The following is a 20273-nucleotide window of genomic DNA, read 5'->3' as shown; positions in this document are numbered from 1 at the left end:
GGCACTTGATTTGTGTACCCAGACTCCCCGGAAGGACGAACACACTCTCCTTGTTTATCAGAGGAACATCCGCATAGCGCAAGTACCAGTTTTTATTCCCCAAACTGGGTTCAACCATCGGCTAAAACTACAGGCGCAGTAAGGTCAAAGCAACTTTATTCACATTTCAAATAAATGGGGCTGGAATATCACATAGGGCTATTTCAACAAACCTGCCAATTTACGATGGCAGCTGATGCTCACCTATTCATGTTGCTATAACACATAGACACACATGGATCAAAAATCTATTAAAAGAAATACAACATCTTTATGATATGCAGCACATACAATGGTATAGTATTAACCCATTTATCAGGAGACCAATTAACTGCCTTCCGGGCTCAAAGTAATGATCAAAAGTAATTTCTCAGTTATGTTTAATAACACGTAGTAGGACAATCATCAGTAACAATCAGCAGACCCTAAGGCCATATACTAAATCAGCTCCATTAAACAAACAAACATGATTGGAATCTAAAGTAGGAAATACAAGTGCCATGCTCATCCTGAAGCAAAATGAGAAAAATGGCACAGTAGGCATCAACTTGTGGATAGTGAGGGATGATGACCACAGAAAAATGACAAGATCAGGAAAAAAAAACATTCGACTGAAAAATTAAAATGTAAATCGTCTTCCTTTATAAATGCGGGTCAAATCCGGAAATAATACATTCACATAATCAAAATGTTCCTACAGCTTTTAAAGTGAGCCTTTTTAAAGTGAACATTCAAATGCTTTTTAAATGATATTTACATAATTTTCTTCTTGACTTCAAGAAGAGTTCTCATACATCAAAAACAAAAGGTGAGATGTAGAATAAATAAATACACTGATACAAACATCACATGTGGTACTGTTGACAGAATAAAAACTATATTAAATTAGTCCGTGAGAGTGTACAGTGCATGTTTGGAGAGTTCAGAAGAAGCTTGTCTTGAGTTTGATGGTTGGTGCTGCTTGCACGGTCGGCTGAGCTTGCCTGGCTGCAGCTTTGGCTTTGCTGCTGGCCTGGTTGGCCCGTATAGCAGATTCCAGACGGATTTTAAGCTCAGGTGCTGCACCAATTACTATCTTGAAGGCAGCTGGATAGAGGGGTCCAATCCGCATTAAGTTCTGAAGGGCAAAATCATGAAGGCCTTTGGAGACTTGGGGCGCAGAAGAGATAGCATTTTCATCCAAAAGGTAGGAGACAAGAGTTGGTACAAGAAGAGCCAGCAACTGCACCCCTATTAAACACATACAAACATTGAGACGTTAAAAAAAAGATCATTACTAACAGAAAACTATTATTTATTTATATGTGCCAGATTTAACAAGTAAACTGGCATGTGCACTGGAGCGATACTGAAAGAAACTGGAACTAATAACGGGTCATAAAATCCAAGATGAGCGCACAATTCTGACAAAACAGGACTGAATAGAAACTCAGATCTCCAAACAACCCAGGTTAATCATCAATTACACATAATAAGTATAATAAGAGCAGCAACAAATAATCAATTACTTGATGTAGAAATTTAAGGAGCAACAACTTTGATAATTGAATTATGGTTTGACTAATTTTTCAAGAAAAATGACCAAACATCCTCTGGTGTCAGTTTCTCTAATGTGACAATTTGCTGCTTTTCTTTGTCTAACATCACAGCACTGAATATTTTTGATTGCACAAAACAAGATTGAAGACGTCATTATATACTCTGCAAAACTGTGATGGATATTTTTTTAATGTTTACTGACATTTTATAAACCTAATGACTCTTCAAGAAAATAATCAGCAGTTCAACTGGTAATGAAAAAAAATTGGCAGCCCAAAATACAATAAATCAAAACATAAATGAACACCACCAATATGTGATGCATAACACAAGCTGCATCACAAATAACCCTTTAAAAAACAGTTTGAATGCCAAACACAGAATAAACTATAATACCACACAGTATAACATGACTAAGACATGAAATCAATCAACTTTTTTATAGGAAGCAGTGCAGTTTGCTTCACTAAAGATACAGGAACAAGATAATTGAGGAGACAAAATATTACATTGATAAATTTGAATAAATAATATAGAATATACAGTATAATGTAGCATAATGTTGAAATCAATAGTGAAACTGACAGTAAACCAGTGCAGGGATTCTAAATTTAGCATTTAGTGCTCTGTTGCTCTGATCTTTGACAGCACACATCCAAAAGCACTGAGCTAAATACTTTAAGAGACCTCCTTTAATGGAGCTAAACACTTTAATGGAGCAAATACGGCACTTTAGTCCATTAGGCACAGGCATACTTACGGTTCTGCTCTTCACCCATGCCGACCAGATTCTCCAGGACCCTGATTCCCTCCTGCACAGCCTGCAGCTCGGCAGCAGTCCCTGGCCGACTGCGCTCCACTGCCTTCAGCTTCTCCACCATGAGCGGAGCCAGAGCGTGGATGTATGGAGTAGACAGGGCACGGCTGGAGTGCTGAAAAACTGACAACAGCAGCTGGTAACACCGGGCCTGAACCTGTGGCAAGAAGAATGAAATAACTCACTAAACCTGGCCCCACCCGTCTGGAATGTCTGATACACCTTTTGATCGGGCATTAAAAATTTGCCCGGTTTGAGATTCTCATACTTCAAACTGTGCTTGTATACATAGGTGCTTACCCAGGGATCACTAGAGTTGAGGGCATTTCGGAAGCGGTCCATGCAGCCCTTCTGCAGGACAGTTACTCCTATAAGTTCATTGCTGGCAGACAACAGGAAGAGTGTGATCGCTGTCAACATACTGACCTCGTCCATGTCAGGTCTACACTCATCTACAAAAATACAAAAACAAGGACGTACACTGTCAATGAATAATGATATCATACTTATTTCTCGTCCCCACCACAGCTTGGCCAGTGGTCCCATCAAACATGCGTGCATGTGTGTATTTACTTACCTGGCTGAGAGTGCTCGAGTACAGATGCCAGGCTGCTCCTCACGAGGCCGGTCCACTGTGTCTGCATGCTCTCCACCCGGGCCAGTGGGGAGGTGATGATGGTCTTGATGCCCTGCAGGGCAGCTGACACGGGCACAGGCACCGAGTTGTCAGCAGTCTTCACTGCAGTTTCCCTCAGCACCCCCGTGATTAGGAACAGCACCGTAGGTAGAATTGTCATGCTTCCTGTAAAGGTGAAAGGAAAACTAAGAATTTTCACACATGATCACCACATTGCTATGCCAGTAATATTTATATTTTAAATCTCACACAAATGCATATATATATATATATATATACACACATATATTATAGTACCACTGAAAGGCACAAAGAAACACAGCAGAAACAGCCTTGTCAGAGAGTTTAATTTATCATTAGCTTACACAAACCTGAACAACCAATAGTTATAAATATCCATGTTGGAACAGCGACATGCTATCAGTGTGTATGGTGACTGTACAGATTTGTCTTTTTTCATGTTTTGCATCGTGTGTGTGTGTGTGTTGCAGTTTGCCTCGGGCCTCACCAGCAGGAGAGCAGAGGGAGGGCAGCTCTGCCAGGATGGAAACTGTGTGCGCCACCAGGCGTGCACTTTGTTCGGGCAGTCGCTGAGGCTTGAGTGGCACATGGCTCGGTGACTCCTTCACACGTGTATTAAGCTGTGGTAAGTGGCGGACCAGGATGAACACGAGCAGCTCCATGGCTGCAAACACCAGAGACCTGCCAGGGACGAGCTCCCCTGTGTCTCCTCCTTCCCCCAGGCTGGGCTGAGAGTCCTTCTCGCCTTCTTCCTCTTTGCCTAAGCCAAAGAACATGATGGCCTAGATTTTTGAAACAGCTACATAATTGAAACAACTTTATCATGAATATCTTAGCTGCCTCAATATTGATATTAACACTCTTTTGTTAATTTGTATTTTTATGAAGCGAATCAACACTGTGAGTTATGAGAATATAACAGTGTTTCATGTGCACTGTAATGCAAACAAGGCTGAGCCTGTAGAATGTGTTAGTTCCTGACCCTTGCTGGTCCTCTGTCGCTGCAGATGGTCCTGTGCAGCCCTGATGGTCTCCTGTACGACAGCAGTGACCTGGAGCTGTACAGCAGGAGGATCCCGGGTCAGCAGCAGCCTGTGGAGCACGTTCAGGAGCTCCACTGCCAACAGCTACAACAGAAAGAACATTTACAGCAATGCCTCTGTTAAACACTAGAAATGTGAATTTTGCTATTCATAATGACTGACACGTCATTTGGTCTGGCTCCCTGCCAACAGGTCCACAAGCAGTTGTTTTATCAGAGTAGTAAATGGGCGTGTTTTATACAGTTTCTCAAAAGGAAGTTTCAATTCCAGTAAAGACATTTTCAAGAAACTTCCATACTGTATGTTTACTGTTTAGCTATTCAAAGGACAGAAAATCTTCATCAATATATAAAATATGCTAAAGGTGAGAATGATCTATCTTGCAAACAAACATAGTATGTGGTCTGTCAGCAGCAGAGAGACACTTGTTGTGTCCCAATTTAAGGGGCGGGATCCTCTGAAGTCCACACTTCCGGAGTGAATGTGTCATAGGCTCGGCAAAGACCTGCCCCAATTTAAAGGCTCCGTCAAATGCCGCCCGAGAAAGACAACCATCTTTTTCCTGAATTCGAAAAACACAATCCACTTATCCTTTGAAGCCCTAAGTATCCCATTATCCATTGTGAGGCAGTGAATTGTTTAATGGAGCACTGGAGAGAGTGACCCTTGCCACCTTGTAAAGTCAGTAAATATCACGTGACCCTGTCGTATTTACCAGATATTTGCACTAAGGTGGTGATCAGTCACTGGTAAATATATCACTTGAACTAGACCGTAGAATAACTACCGCATAGTGTAAAGGTGTAAATAACAGAGGCAATGTATAAAATCCACAAGTAGATCTGCAATCAACAAAGCCTACCAGCGCTCTCTGAGCACTCTAACTTGTGTCTTTACCTGGTCCTCTGCGATATGAGTCTTTGCACGTGGAGATTCTAGCAGAGTGAACAGGGCCTGCAGGCAGGACATCACATGCTCAATGGGCTCCTCAGGCCGGGGGAAGCATAGAAACTCTATACTGACACCTGAGAGACAGAATACAAAAGTGTACTTAGGGTGTGTTCGTGCTATTCTCTCTTTCAGCAAACACCACTGTTGGCAGACGCGAGGTGGATCCATGGCTGTAAGGTCAAGTCGCTAAGAAAAAGTGTTGCACCTTGCTCCTTTTTAGTTCAGGTTTTTAGAAAAATCACACATTCCCTCTGTATACTACCAAAAAAATCCTGATACATCACTACTGGTTTTCTTGAAACGACAACAACATTCATTCTGTATACCACAAATGATGTCTCTTTACCCAACATGAGATGCATCCTGTCTTCGACTGACTCCTCACAGGTATTTGTGCTGAAGGAGGCTCCTTGAGTGAGGGCAGGAGCCTTGGAGGGAGCTGAGGCAACCTCTATTTTGTCTTCACCAACTCCAAACCCAGTGCTGCTCAGCCACAGGGCCACAGCATGTAGGACAGGGGCCCACGAACTGCGATAGTGGAGCCTTGCTGTGTCTATAGTCTCTGGAGTATAAAATGCTCCACCTGAAAACATATGCAGAATAATGAGAAAGGACTTGGTTTGCACCATATTACTTGAAAATGTGATTTCAATTGTTTACAAACACAAGTGTCCATGCATGTCAAGAGATTTGACCAGGCATCAAATGAAACAGTAAAAGTAGAAAATGTCCCATTGGTAATAAAACATTTTTAGATTATATTCTACATTTGGTAGGCAAATATCTGTCTTGTACCGTCAGGGGGCAGCTGACTGGAAAATTCTGCAGGCAGAGTAAGCAGAGCATAGTCTCGCAGCATGGCCAGCCAAAGGCGGCTCAGCGAGGGCAGCTCTGGCTGCACCAAAATGATGAGGCTGTCAGGTGGAAGCACGTTGGCGGCCAGATCGTCCTCATCCTCGTCGTCGTCTCCACTTCGGACTGGTTTGGCAGGCTTAGACTCAGCCTCTTTCTTGATTTTCATCGCCACCACATACACCTGAGGAAGAAAGCCAGCGTGTTTAGTCAGATTTATTATGTATATTTTAGTAGTATAACAAATACAGGGCAGGGCTTTGATCAGCGCCTTCAGTCTCACCTCAGCCCAGGCCTTTAGCACAGCTAGTTTCTCCATTGTGGTGGCACTCTCACTGTACAGCTGACTGGATGAGCCCTTCCCAGCCTGCACCTTGTCCAGCGATGACACAAGCAGGTTGTGGACTCGCCGCAGGTCATTGAGGTCACTCACTACGCCACTACCAATCCACGTGCTGCACACCTATAGTCACATAGAGGGGTCATGGTAATATATGGTAAAACTAACTGATCAGCACCTACTGCCTTTTAGCAATTACTTCTCGCTTGAGAAAAATGTAAAACCTACATTACATGAGCATTCAAGGTTAATTAACCATTAAAAGGGGGTGGGACAGTCAAAGAACATTTATTAATAAACAGCAGTGACGTATTAGGGCTGTACAAGTGGAGCAGACATTTATAAGATCACATTACTCTGAGGAGAACTGCTATTAGTGTCAGGCAGCCAAGGGCAGAAGAAGGCTTTCTTTGAGGAGCACTCTGTTTTGATTCACAAGTACCTAGCAGAACACCTACCTGTTACCTGCTTATTGAAAATGTAGTCACATGTCTCTGAAGGTTATGTCATGAATCCTGCAGTTCCACAGGTATACATTAAATGCTTTTTTTAAAATTATGTATAGAGGGTATGCGTTGATGTCTCTTCCTCTTCCGGAACACGCTGGACTGAGTGGCAAAACATCTGTTACCGTGGCTGTGTTTAGCAAACTGGGTGTGAAACAAGTGATTATTTGCTCAAATTAAAGGCAGTCAGACTCGACAGTGATCCTTCCTGCTTACCAAAGAACCAATGATCCAGCTCTTTCCCATTTTAGATGTGTTGTTTGTGATTTAGCTGATTCAAGCTAACACTACTGCTTGTCTGTGTTCGGTGACGTCATGCGCATACCCTCTATACTTGCTTTTGAATACCTTGGTATTACGGATTTTTATTTTGTTTTCTAGGTTGTACTAAGTTAATCATTCTAGTTAGAAAAGACAAACCCTGATATCAAGCGGTCTGCCTTCAGAAAGAAGAGAAATAATCTCACCGGGCAAAAGCCCAGAGACGCAGAGGGAAATGTCAAAGAGAAAAGGTTTTTTTAAGAATACTGCTGAAAGGCATGTTAGTTATTTCCACTGTCATTTATTCTTCACATCAGTCAAAGAGTCAAAGAGCATTAAGGCAGAAAATATGACACTGCCAGGTTCTTAGGGGATGATGACTCACTGTGTAGCGTTAATTAACTGCTATTGCAGTAGCACTGCTACAAAAGGCTGTAACATCATCAAAATATATAAATATATGTAAGAGCTGTTCAGTAGAAAGTTACAGTAAAGAGAGGTGCTGCTAGGTGCTAATAGCATCTCTGCATTTCTGCAGTGCACAAATAGAGCTGGTAAAATTTTTCTTCTAAACGTTAGTAAACAAAGCAAGGTGTCTTACCTGGCATGCCTTAGCTGTTATGTCAGATGGCGTATCAGGTGAAAATGCAGGTCTGAGGGCAGCTCCGACCTAAATGCATACATGATTTGTACAAATTAACTTCTTCAATTTGTTTCACATTGGCTGTGTCACCATTCACTTTGGTGTTTTTGACTCACATTGGCCTGATATTGTTCCAGGATAACATGCCCCGGGAACTCAGGCTCTGGTACGGATGCAAACTTTTTAATGATGTCCTCCAGAGCCTGCAGGCCAGCCATCCTTAGCTGGTTACTGTGGTCTGTGGCCGCCATAAAGGCCATGCGGATGAGGTCAGACAAATGGAGGACCAACTGATCTCCTGGGTGAATAGAGACAGAAGGAAAAACAACAAGGCTTGTGTGAGGTTTAAAATAAAAGCATGTATAATCATTGTATCTCACCCTCAGTGAGCAGCCACATAAATCAATCAGAAAATGACATTTATAACAGATTGCTCCTAATTTCAATATTTGCCCGTTGTTGTTTAATATTTGCTTTAGTGATCCTTGGATGATGGTTTGCACGTCAGCAGGAAGGTACAATTGTTGCGTTCTCCAAGGTCTGTTTGCTTTTGTTAATGAATTTTAAAGAAACTGAATATTGACCATGAGGCTGGGATTTAATTGAGTCTTAGCTGAAGTGCACCTTTCAAGGGATTAGTTGGAAACACCAACATGCAGACCAACCATCCACTCAATCTTAGTCACTAATTTTGGCTTAGCTGCTTCTGTGCTATTAATGTCTAGCTTGTTGAATGCTTACCTTATTACGGAGGAGTTTAATCTGTCTGGGAGGTCGTAAAAAGATATATAAACCAAAAAACAAACTCCAATTTACATTTAATTTTCCAGCAACCAACCTGTTCCTTAGATTCTATGGAAACAATAGTTTGAATACTGGTGTTTGGCCTTAAAATTCTATTTAAAGTACAACCAAGAGATCACAGGTGGCATAAATCAATCACAAATCCTTGAAGTGAACCCTGAACTACTCTGTTCTGGCAGCATGGTCAATGGTACCTTTGGGATTCTTGGCTTGAGCAGAGCGAGCTGCTGCCAGGTCAAAGTGCGCTTTGTCATTCTCGCACAGCAGGATGATGCGGCACAAGCAGTCCGCGGCAAACACTCGCGTCACCCAGCGCGGCGCCACAGAGGGCTTGGACTTGTCATCGTCGCCCAGGCCTGTGAACATGGTGTCATCGTCCATCTCGTCTTTTTTCTCTGAATCTTCCTCATCCTTTTCCACCTCGAAAACAACAGGTCCTCCTACATCTGAAAGAGGAGAGAGACACAATCATGAGGATTTACAAGAGAGGATTTAGTCCACCACGTCAAGTATTGCCCACTTCGGTGTTTGTGCTTCACTACACAGGTATGTCTGATACTATGAATGAACATGAATTATCCTTTGCTGAGCCTGTCAAGCTCACAAAACATTTAAACTCATATTGGGCTATAGAAATACACCTGACTTGACTGCTGTGTGATACTTACTTTGTTTTCTGCTCCCAGACAGAAAATGGTAAAGTGTCTTTTTTTTTTTTTTTACCTGATTTACCTGTCGTCGCTGCCAGGACATCCTTGCAGAGTTTCAGCCAATGAGAAAGCTTTTCCACAGCAAGAGACGAGAGCATGTGGCCCAGTGTGTCATGGATATCAGAACACAGCTTCCTGTCGGTCTCCCGATCCAGCATGCCAAACAGAACGCCCTCCAGACCGGTCTCTGTGATGTTCAAATCTAACCCAGGAACAAAGTCAACACAGTCAAAATCACAGTGTCTTACTGAGGTATACTGAATAAACAGAATGCTCTTGTCAGGTTCAGGATGTGTACTCACTGATAGTAGTGTTGTCTTTGCTGTCTCCTGCTCTCTTCGCCAAGCTCATGGCATACTCGCAGACCTCTGCAGCCTCTCTCTGAGCGAGCTGTCTCAGGCAGGCCACAGCAGCACGACGCAGCAACAGGTGAGAGCTGCATAGATGCACCTGCAGGGATCCCATAGTACAGTAGGACATTAAGATTGAGACAGACTATAACCACCATACATGTAGTCTGAAACTAATTATGTCTTACACAGAGACAGGGCACCAGGCTGGACAGGTTGACATGGCGTGGAGCGAACATGTGCAGCTGCTGCAAACATGAGATGGCAGCTGCCTGCACAAGGGAGTCAGAGTGGTCCTGCATTATGGCACAACCAACCAGGCAGGACGAGCGGATGGTGGAGATAGTGGCTCCATTTCCTAGCAAACCCAATGACACAAATATGAACAAGAGACAAAAAAAACCCAGCATTTTTTAATCACTTGGGGATTCAGTTTGCCAGTCTGCTACAGTAACCTGTCATGGGTTAAAATCGATGACTGCTGGCCGGAGAGGATATATTACATTTACAGGGCTTTTTAAAGAAAGTCAAAAACGAGAGTGTCACAATAATGCAAGGAGGTTTGTGATTGTTTTTCTGCCAGTTACCCTGTAATTCTGGTCCCACAGTTGTGATGAGAGCTCCCAGGCAGCGGCCCAAACACTGGTGCACCTCTGTGTGAGACGGGGGAACTGTGAGGAGCAGGGTGAGCACCAGGGATAGTGTAGGCTCCACGTAGCCTCTGTACATGGGACCACTAGAATCCACAATCAGAGCCAAAGAGTGCAGAGCCCATGTCTGGAAAAAACAACAGATGGGTATGCGAATATCTGAATTAGTAACGTGTAAAACACAAATGATGAAAAAAAGGCTTGGTGTTTTTGAAATGAAATACACAAGAAATCAAATATAGCATTTAAGTTCAGGCAGGTAATGAAGTCAAGCTCAGCTCACAATCCCAACACATCAGCTGATAGCATCCATCTTAAAGCCAGCCACATCAGCTGACAGCTCAGCTGGTTCGTATCTTAGCATTCATTGGGAAATTCGATTCAAGGCACCAATTTAAGCTGCTATAGCCTGCCTGCCCTTGCTGCTTCCTCTGTAAGCAGCTTGTAAGCCGCTGCCATCCCAGCTCCTCCTTTCAGGCTTCATGTGATTAATCATGATTATTCTGATGCCTGCTCTGTTCTGTACCCTGGGGGGTCTTTGCTTCTGCTCTCTGTCTCGGGCTTTCCATGTCTGCACATGGATGGGCAGGGAGGTGCTCTTCCTGCCTTATGGCTTTCCACGTAGGCGTGTGGAAGGGCAGAGAGGTGTGCTCTCCTTGAGTTGTCCTGACTGCAATCCATTAAACTACAGCTGAGACGACTCTAACTCTCCTATTCTCATTCAGCTATCACTGAATTTTAAAATCAATTCCTGTACCTGAACCTCGTGAGAGGACCCATCCTGTGCCAGAGCCAATAGAATGCTGACACTGGTCTTCAAGTGCTGGCCTGAACCAATTCCTCCAACATATCTATGAAGACAGCCGAGAGCCAGTGAATGGCCAGTCCTTGACACTACATCACGAGCCGACTTCAGTCTGGTAAGAAAGGGAGATATGGATCACATGGTTAAAGACATAGTAAGGCAAGCCAGATAGATTATGAAGACAATCGAAGAATGAAACTTTTATGTTCCCGAGAAAATCTTTGACCTACAATAAAGACAGAGTCTCCCTTGATCTTAACGGGAGAAATAGCAGAATGAGGAGACAAAAGAATAACAGCACATAGATATAAAGAGCTTACTTGTCAAAGCTGGTCTGTGCCATTCTGGCGATGAAGGTAGCCTCTCCCACCACCTGAGCCATCCTGCCCAGGGCCTCTCCGGCAGCACAGCGCAGGATGGGGTTGGGATTGTCCAACGCTCCCATCACCAGGGCCAGGGCGGACTTACGCACTTCCTCAGGACCCAGAGTACTCTTGTTCTCAGCCAAACCCTTCAGGCAGGAAGGAAGGATGAGATACATTATTTCTAACTATCTGAAAAATGAAGAATGAGTACTGTGTTGAAAGGATATGAAGCAAGTTCGCTCACCTTGAGAGCACTGAGCACTGCAGTAAAGATGTTCAGTTGGACTGCCTGCTGTCGAACTCCTTTAGCCTGCTTTATACACTCTGCAAAGTGGTCTAGCATCTGCAGCCTGAATCATATATGAAGTCAGGTACTCAGACAAGCACATGTCACAAACAGTTATTAAACTGTAAATACATCACAGAAATATAAGAGAAGGCAAAATACTCCATGCAGAGTACAATCTAATATACATGGCAATCTTAGTCAGTAACGTGTTGTTTTAGATGGAATTTTTATTAATGAATGAAACAGAAAACTACATTGGGTTATGCTGTAGATTTCAGAATGTGACGGGTGTTTAAGGGAGAGTGGGGTACAGTTTGTCAGAAGTGACGCCATTTAACTGCATTACTCTCTACAGTATAACAACATATATTAAACACTAGCCAGTAATGGTCTTAGATTAGATTTGCAGTCCTTTAGGATGGGAGAAACATCTTAACATTTAGAAAAGACGATGGTGACTGAAGAAATTTAAGGCTCCAAACTAACTTCTTCACCACCTTCCCAAAACTCACAAGGGGGAGCGCTAACGTCGTTCTACAGCAGCCACACTGACAAATGTCCGCAGACATTTTTGTTTATTGGTCTCATGAGTGCAGGAATTGGTCATTGCCAATAATCTCAAAACGTCAGATATCACTCAAATTAATATGTTAATTAAGTATTAATATGTGAACGATTAAATGGTCTATCACAAGTTGCAAATATTAAAACTACTTTTCAAAATTCCCACAGCAACAACTGAACTTCTCACCTGTGTTTGAAGGAGACATGGGGGAAAACCACACCGAACAGAGCCACCGAAGCGTCGATGACTGAAACACCCAATGGGAGAGGCCCTGGGATGGCCTCGCCTACAGGGATACGCAGGTAGATTGACGAGGGATCATGTTCCAGAGCACCGCTGCCAGACGCACTATTGGGCTGCAGCTGTTTAGGAACGATCACACAGTGGCATCAGCAGTGAACAAGACATCAGATAATAATAGATAATGTTAAGTACAGATAGTTATTGTCAACCAATTTACAAACGATAATGAGAATCTCTTTCCACATATGCTTTATAGAAAACAACCGCACACAGATCTACATTTATTCTTTTCTATTATTATATTTTTGATTGTACATATCATTGATGGTATTACATACCTGATCCTCTATGGACTTGTGGTCAGTCTCCTGTAGCCAGGAACCCATGAGAACACTGTCGTCATAGTGACAGAGAGAGCGCAGCAAGGAGGTGGTAGTGTTGGCCGAGTTGTCGGTCAAAGTGAACTCTGCCACCAGCTCCCTCAGGAGGGCATTGAAGCTGCCTACACAAGAAGATTACTACTTTTAAAACATCTTCCATAAGTGTTCTTTACATCTGTGAAACAAAATGCAGAAGTGCGCTACCTTCATAGGTCTTGGGAGGCAAAAGAGCCAGGATGTCGTACAACCTGAGCCTCACCATCGCTGCACTTGCTTTCAGGTGAGCACCATGAACCTTAATGATGGCGGGGACACTGACAAAAGGAGCGCAAGACATTGCAATCATTAGATATATGATCTGAAAACAATGCAGGAAAAAAGTTGAGAAACACATGAGAAAATAAATGAACTGTGTGTACAAAAATCCTGAAATCTGTCTTTTATCGTCAAAAGACAATCATACTTAAAATCATCACACTCACTGAGACATCATGGTCATGGCACATTCAATCGGAGTCATCAGTCTGCGGATCACATCCTCTGTAAGTAGCTCGGGACAGTGGGCCACAAAGCTACGCATGGCTACAGAGGAAAGAAACAGGAGTTTTGGTCAGAATTGTGTGTGCTAACATTACAGAGCATGTGCAGGTATACAGTGTGATTCTTTACCACACAGCGCTCCTGCTCGGCCCTCCAGGGTGACCTGCCAGGTGAAAGAGTCTCCTCTGGCCTTTTCTGCCTCCAGCTCCTTCTGGGAGCGAGGAAACACGTTCCTCCACAGCAGCAGCATCTTGGGAAGGTGATAGCGCACAAGGGAAGGACCTAGGCACAAAGAGAAAGTGGTGGCGATGTTGTCAGTGAGTGAGAGTATGACAGCATTGTTGACAAATCAAAGCAAAGATTTAAGAAAGAGTCTGGGAGACTCACCTAGAGTCATGAGGGCACCGAGCAGCAGCCATCCAGCCTGTGTGCGCTGCAGGGACAGTCGACTATTCTGAGCAGCTGTCCGCAGGAGGTCTTCAGCTATACTCACCACCAACTACAAAAAAGAAACACATTTCAATCTTTAAATTTATAGAGGGGAATCAACAACAGTTATAAAAAAGAAGGAACCAATAAGATTACATTCTGAGGCGACACACCTTGCCCTTGGAGTGGGGAATACCCAGTGGACACTGGTGCACGCCTCCCAGCAGAGCAGCAATCGCAAAGCTGTAGCCGCTCACAGCCTCAGGCGAACTCTTCAGGTTGTTGATTCTCTCTGCACAGCGGTCCAGCAGTGGGGTCAACTGATAGGGCAGCGCCACGGCAACACAGCGCAAGGACCACGCAGCTGCCAAACGAGCTGCCATGCTTGGGTGCAGCAGGACCGATGTCACAGTTTCAAGAAGTCCTAGGGAAGAGGACATGGAATAAGTTGTATTAATCTAAATTTGTTCCATCTGATTATATATTTCAGCTTATTTGATTCACAATAAGAGTAAATATAAACAGTGAGCACATTATGTATTTCAGTACATAAAAGAAGTGGATGTAAGATTTGCTGTTAGCAGTTAATATTCTGCCTTATGCAAATTCAAATATTAAAACACATCACCAAAGTTAGAGAAGATGCTGGCCAATAAGTAGTTAAGTTTCCCATTTCATATTCCCACCTATAGAAGGCTCCTGGATGAGTGGTGAAGCCGTGGCACTCAAGCTCTGAACTAGACTGCCCAGCTCTTTCAGGGCACACACCATGACATGTTGACTGGCAGAGACATCCGCTGCCCCTGCCTTGTTCTCGCCACTGATGTCATTCACAACTGCCTCTGGAAAAACATGTGGCAGAGCAAGAGAAACAAACAAGAAGGGTTTGTCAGCATAAGACGCAAAAATGTGAGAGATGAACAAGACCAAAAATCCTTAGAAATAAAACTACGTTACAAATTCAGAATGAATCCTTGATGGATAAGGTAACCTGCACTGAGCTGCAACTTAGATTGAGATGTTTCTCAAAACAAGGCTTTGAATTGTCAGATTTACAAAGTTAATTATAATCCTCTGACATATTACATAAAAACACACTGTAAGAACCTAACTGGCTGGTCACATTAGTCAATGCATTGTTGTCACACATCATCAATCTGAAAAATTTTGTCACTTGAACGCTAAAATCTTTCTAAAACCTGAGGAGCATGCTGCTATATGCCACAGAGCTCTGAGGATTTTTCTTCATACAAAAAAGGCAGAATAGAGAAAATAATGATTAAGGTTCGGATCATAGAACATCACAATTTGGCCTACTGCTTTTTTCAAACTGCAGGAGGATGTCCTGTCCTACACATCATATTCTACAGACTTAAGAAAACATTTCTATTTAGTACAGATCACGGCAAAACTCACACCATAATTCATTTAAATATGTTTTTCAGTGAAAATTAGAATAATGATGTATATATGATCATTCTCCTTCGTACGGCAAATCATAACACAATTGCAATATCAGTCAAAATAATTAGTTAAGTTATTTTTCAAAATCATTCAGCCCTAGTTGAGGACAAATGAGAGAGAGAAAAAAACACTAAAAAACTTTTTCTGAATTCAAGCAGAGATGTTTTGATTCAGGTAAATAGCTAATAAACCCAATCTGATGAACTTTAATCCTCAGAGCTCTAAAAAGGCAACAGTCTAGACAGATGAATAAAAAAGTCACTTAAATGACTTCAGGAAGAGATTCAAAACTACTGTGGCAGTCATGTTCCATACAATTTAGGATTTTGTCCAAGTTACTTTTAGCATAGATATTTCACAAAGTCTAATTTCAAGAAGTCTCACAGATCCAGTTGGTTGGAAAAGCTACAAGCAGAAAGTATAGTGAGGAGCCCAGGACCACATCTTAGAGAGACACCAACATTCAACATCTTTTTCAAATTCGGTTTTAACATCAATATGAACAAAATAATGTATGTTTAACATAGTCTCCATCAGTTTGAAGGTTGCAAAGCAAATCAGAGTAAGAATCATCCTTTTTGAATTACATAAAGGTGATTATAAAAATGATTGATGTGTTGTAAAGCAGAAAAAAATGGAAATTTGGAGGAACTGAAATCAATAAAGCTAACAATGGACAAACTTGTAAAAATGATGTCTTGTTGCTGTGGGGGGAAATGGCTTGTTCCTACTATGTGTCAGTGAATTTAGTGGCACATGCAGTTTTTCTGCTAGTGTAAGCTAGATGTCAACAGTCAGAAAGTTATGTTATCTGCTCCTTAGGGATTGTAATGCAATAACAGAATGTAAATTCACAGGCAAACAGCCATGGAGGCTATGCAATAATGCAAGCATGAGTAACTCAGATGCTGAATTCAGCAGTGGATATCGTTACTGAAACTATGATGCCGCATGTGGTGAAAAAGAAACGTAAAGAAAGAGCAGAGGGATCCAAAAGAAGCAAAGGCAGAAAGCAAGAAGGAAAGCAGAAATAGGGAAAGCCAACTCCACACACAACTAAAGACAGAAACCATCTGTGTACAATACAAGCGCCAACCATGCAAGAATTTTAGAAACTGAGCGAAGGGTGAATTAAAAGTGATAATAATGGATGAGTACTTACTCTGTAATGCTCTGAACCGTGATATTTCCCCCCCATCCTCCTTACCCACAGCCCTCATTTGCTTGCTGATGGCTTGGCAGATTTCTTTGCCGGCTGCAATTTGCGCTTTCTCTCCAAGTAAGCCCCCCAGGGTGGCGCGTAGCATGAAGGACACACAGCGGCGTGAGTACACAGCCTCAACATGTGTCTGCGTGGCCCGTGGGTGAGACACTAGGTCCAGAACGTGGGACAGGAATGTGGCAAAGTTGCGCTCCAGCCACTGACCGCCAAGTGTAGTCACAAACACAACATAGGCCTGAGGAAGATGGAGGCAAGATCATGTGTGAAGTGGTTGAATCAGATACCAAGAGTCTAAGCCAGCACAAAGTTTGAGAATTCACCTCACCTGTGTGACGCCCACCCGCACCTCCCTGCTGACAGAGCCTCCCCCCTTCAACATCTCCCCTCCGCTCTTCAGGAAGCCAGATCCACCACGCAGAAAGCCTGTGGCCATCAGCTCCAGCACCTCCTCCAGAGTGGCCCGCTTCACATTCTGACGCATCACTGAGGAAAAAAGCATTGAGATCATGAAGATCAAAAGCGGTGAGCTAGTAAAATAAACTACACAAATCAACTCTTTAGCCTACCAGCTGCTTGTTTGGGTATCAGGGCAGTGGCCATGACTGTCCCCAGCAGTTTGGCCACTGCTACCCGAACACCATAGTTAGATCCTTCCAAGGCTTTGTAACACAACGTTGCCACGTTCTCCAGTTCTGTGGTCCACATGAATACTGCCTCATTCTGCAGCTCCAACAGGCACTGATTAAGCAAGAACAATAAACATGGAGTCTTGTTACTAGCATCTAGATTATGCATATAAAGGAAACAACTCCTTTGTTACAGACAATAATGCACACAAACAATGTTGTGAAGGATTTTTCCTTTCTTTAAGGGTATTATCACAATAGGGTAATTAGCTGTGCTAAAATAAGCCAAAGGTGACAGCTTGTGACTCTCCAGTACAATGACTAAAACCGTCTTTTCTTTCATTGTGTTTAGTTGACTGACACAGCTGCCTTGATAAGGCCGAACTGTGATCCATCTCACTGGTAACCCAAGGTCAAGATCATCTTTATATTGTTTCAGGCAAACAGACTGACTGACTCTCTTTAGAAAGCATTGCATGTAACTAGAATAACACACTGTGGCCTCGGTTAACTTAGGTATATCAATATCAAATAGAATCTTCACACATGTATAGATGGGTGAACAGTAACCTTATTTGGACACATAGTGACTCTCTGTAGGTCTAGGAAGGATAAATACTCCCCATCAGGATGCATCCTCCAGATTGGGTTTGTTACTACACTGTGTTCTCACTCTGTGCTCAGTCTACCCGGCCAGGCTTCAATAAATCTATATTATATGAATGCTTGGTTTATACATCTCGTTGCAATTGGCCACAAAACTTGTACCAATTATAGTATACTTGTCACGTCAACAGAAAATTGTCTTTCACAATAGGGAGGAGACTTGTGCAACAGTTCAGTCAACATAAATGACAAAGCAAAAACATGTGCATCAGTGGTATTTGTTTTTCTGATGGTGGAAAGTGCTCCTACTGATATGCCTTTGCTTCACTTATCTCCTACAGTGAAAAGAAATCAAATTGTTGCATCAACAATGATCACAAGAAATCATCTTGTCACTTTATCTTTGAGACAGGAGCAGGACGTTAAGTCTAGAATAATGGATGATTCCCAAAAAAAGAGATTAAGAAAAGAAATGGGAGAAAAGGCTTGAACATTACACTATGGGAGTATCAGTTCAGTATCAGGGACCTTCACAAATATTCAGGAGGATGGGACATAATAATAATGTTTCCTTTTGTTTGACCACACCCACTAAATCTAATATACTTTTGTAAATTCCTTCACAGCTATATTAGACATTTTTCTGAGACCAACCTTTGCTACCGCACAGCGTACAGCCATGGACCTGTCAGTGAGTAGAGAGCGGGCATTCTTGTAGATATCTCTGTGACACGAAGCTGCAGCTCCACCCAGTCCACTGAGCACCTTCTGCAGGCTGAGAAGGATTTCTCCTCTGCCTTGGGACTAGAGTAACAAAGATAAAGGTGAAACCAGGAGGATTAAAATAAATGTAAAATCTAATTCTGAGTAATATATCTCTTTAGTTATCCATTGCAGTTCCTATATTATATACAATTTGACTTACTACATTCTGGCTATAAGACAAGAGAAAACTGCATTCCATTTCACAATTTTGTACTTTAAAAGCCATACCTCTGCACTCTTTAGTGCCTTCAAAAGATTATTTATGGTGTCTGGAAAGGAGCTTCCCAGCATCCTGCCCATCTTCTCATAAAAAGCTCCAACACATGCCACTGCAGCACTGCAAGAAAAGTTATTGTATGCATTAAAATTAAAGTATACATAATAGTTCACTTTAAATTATTTAACTAACAATGCAGTGTAATGACCAGATAAGAACTCCTCACATAAGTCTCCTCTTGAAAACATTCAGACTGGCTTTTAGCAAGAAACAGAACATAATATCTGCTTATTTACATGTAACCCCCCCCCCCCTCCTTTTAAATATGAAATGGTATTCTGCAGATTAACATTTGGCTTAACTGCTAATACTCTTGAAGATGGGCCTACAGCAAGTCCCTGAACCACTGAAAACACTACTGAACAGGTTATATCTTAATGCAAATATGTATTAAAATGACTGTATTCAAAACATAGCCAACGAAAATACACACTGCTGAAATTAAACAGGATCTTACAGTTTTGTTGGCAAGTAAGCAGGTGTGTCATCCTTGCTTTTGATGATCTCGTTACATTTATCCAGAGTCTGGAAAACAGTGAAGGTGTCGCCGATGCTGTAGAGAGTAGCAAGGTTTTTGGCCAGCAGTTTTCTTGTTGGTGGGCCAGGGGCACTGCTGATCAGTCCTGTCAGCTGTTCCACCAGCTTCTTCTGCTTCTCCTTCACATCCACCTGCCAATTCAAACACACTACAGTCACAAACTGATTCTAATAAAAACCCACTTCTGGTGAAAACAATGCCAGAATCTGAATAGTCACCCTATTTGCTGCCACAAGCACTTTATCCAAGAAGCGGAGCCATTCGAAGACAAAGACAGGCCTCTTTGCTTCAGTGATCTGGGCCAAGGCATCTTCATTGAGCAGCAGACTGTGAGCCAGCTCCATGGCGAGGACCTTTTAACACAGTGCTGAACGCCCTCGCCTCTGCAATGTTATATCAGGGGGTGCACTTTGTAGTAGCCCTTTCATCCAATCAGATTATCAACAAGAAATAATTGTAAGAGCACTTGAGAAAGATATGTGGACATGTAACTTATCGCCCTTGTAATGACTTAAATAACGTTAGGTTTGTGCAAGAGACACACGTACTTTAAATTATAGCAGCGGTAATTGCTTTAGGTGCGTAATCATCGTATAAAATGTAACGTTAGCAAAGTAAAATGTCAAGGCCGTGTAGCGTTCACACTTTGCTGTCCCGTGTTGACAGCTGTCTGCCTCCAGCTGTTGATAGGCGAGCTGGTTAGCAGCCTAAGCTAGCTAACGTTGGTTCCTACACGGAACAAGCTAAACTCGGGTTACACACTCTCACCTAAACTGTGCGGTATCTATCTATCGTCATATTTTAAAGCACCAAGCTGTTTATAAACACCTAAGCGACAACACCGTCCTGAAACTGAGGGATATATTTAACCAAATGGTTCATCCTACCTGTGTTCCGATAACCCCAGGATGAATGACGACAAGTGTTGGAGGTGTCGCATTAAAGTGTGCCCGATGTGAAACCAAGGAAATAATATGCTAAACAAAAAACATAATT

The 20273-nt window shown here is 42.6% G+C and overlaps 1 protein-coding gene across 6 annotated transcripts; it reads right to left on the bottom strand.

Moving 5' to 3' along the window:
* Nucleotides 1–139: 139 nt before the first annotated feature.
* On the bottom strand, nt 140–20227 carry heatr5b (HEAT repeat containing 5B). Of its 6 annotated transcripts, none has more exons than XM_038736922.1 (36): nt 20165–20227; nt 19496–19698; nt 19197–19408; nt 18691–18799; nt 18352–18501; nt 17032–17203; nt 16791–16948; nt 16406–16700; nt 14466–14621; nt 13953–14203; nt 13738–13849; nt 13480–13632; nt 13293–13392; nt 13015–13124; nt 12769–12932; nt 12374–12549; nt 11578–11683; nt 11289–11479; nt 10921–11080; nt 10101–10290; nt 9702–9871; nt 9466–9613; nt 9177–9365; nt 8648–8899; nt 7766–7947; nt 7608–7676; nt 6183–6362; nt 5843–6083; nt 5394–5630; nt 4994–5121; nt 4036–4180; nt 3541–3813; nt 2973–3197; nt 2696–2847; nt 2339–2552; nt 140–1269 (listed from the first exon to the last, which is right to left on the bottom strand). In XM_038736922.1, the coding sequence occupies exons 2-36, from the start codon at nt 19619–19621 to the stop codon at nt 962–964; spliced, it is 6204 nt and encodes a 2067-aa protein (XP_038592850.1). In that variant the 5' UTR covers nt 19622–19698; nt 20165–20227; the 3' UTR covers nt 140–961. The 6 variants fall into 6 exon arrangements, with proteins under 6 accessions (XP_038592850.1, XP_038592851.1, XP_038592849.1 ...); XM_038736923.1 differs by having other exon boundaries at nt 19496–19660; nt 20165–20210; XM_038736921.1 differs by lacking the exon at nt 20165–20227 and having other exon boundaries at nt 19496–20051.
* Between the last annotated feature and the right edge of the window lie 46 nt (nt 20228–20273).

This window comes from Micropterus salmoides, unplaced genomic scaffold (genome assembly GCF_014851395.1).
Source record: "Micropterus salmoides isolate LMB-PRFRI ecotype aquatic unplaced genomic scaffold, ASM1485139v1 Ms_hic_scaffold_22, whole genome shotgun sequence".
In the NCBI taxonomy this organism is placed as follows: Eukaryota; Metazoa; Chordata; class Actinopteri; order Centrarchiformes; family Centrarchidae; genus Micropterus; species Micropterus salmoides.
This window is presented reverse-complemented; position numbering and strand designations above follow the sequence as displayed.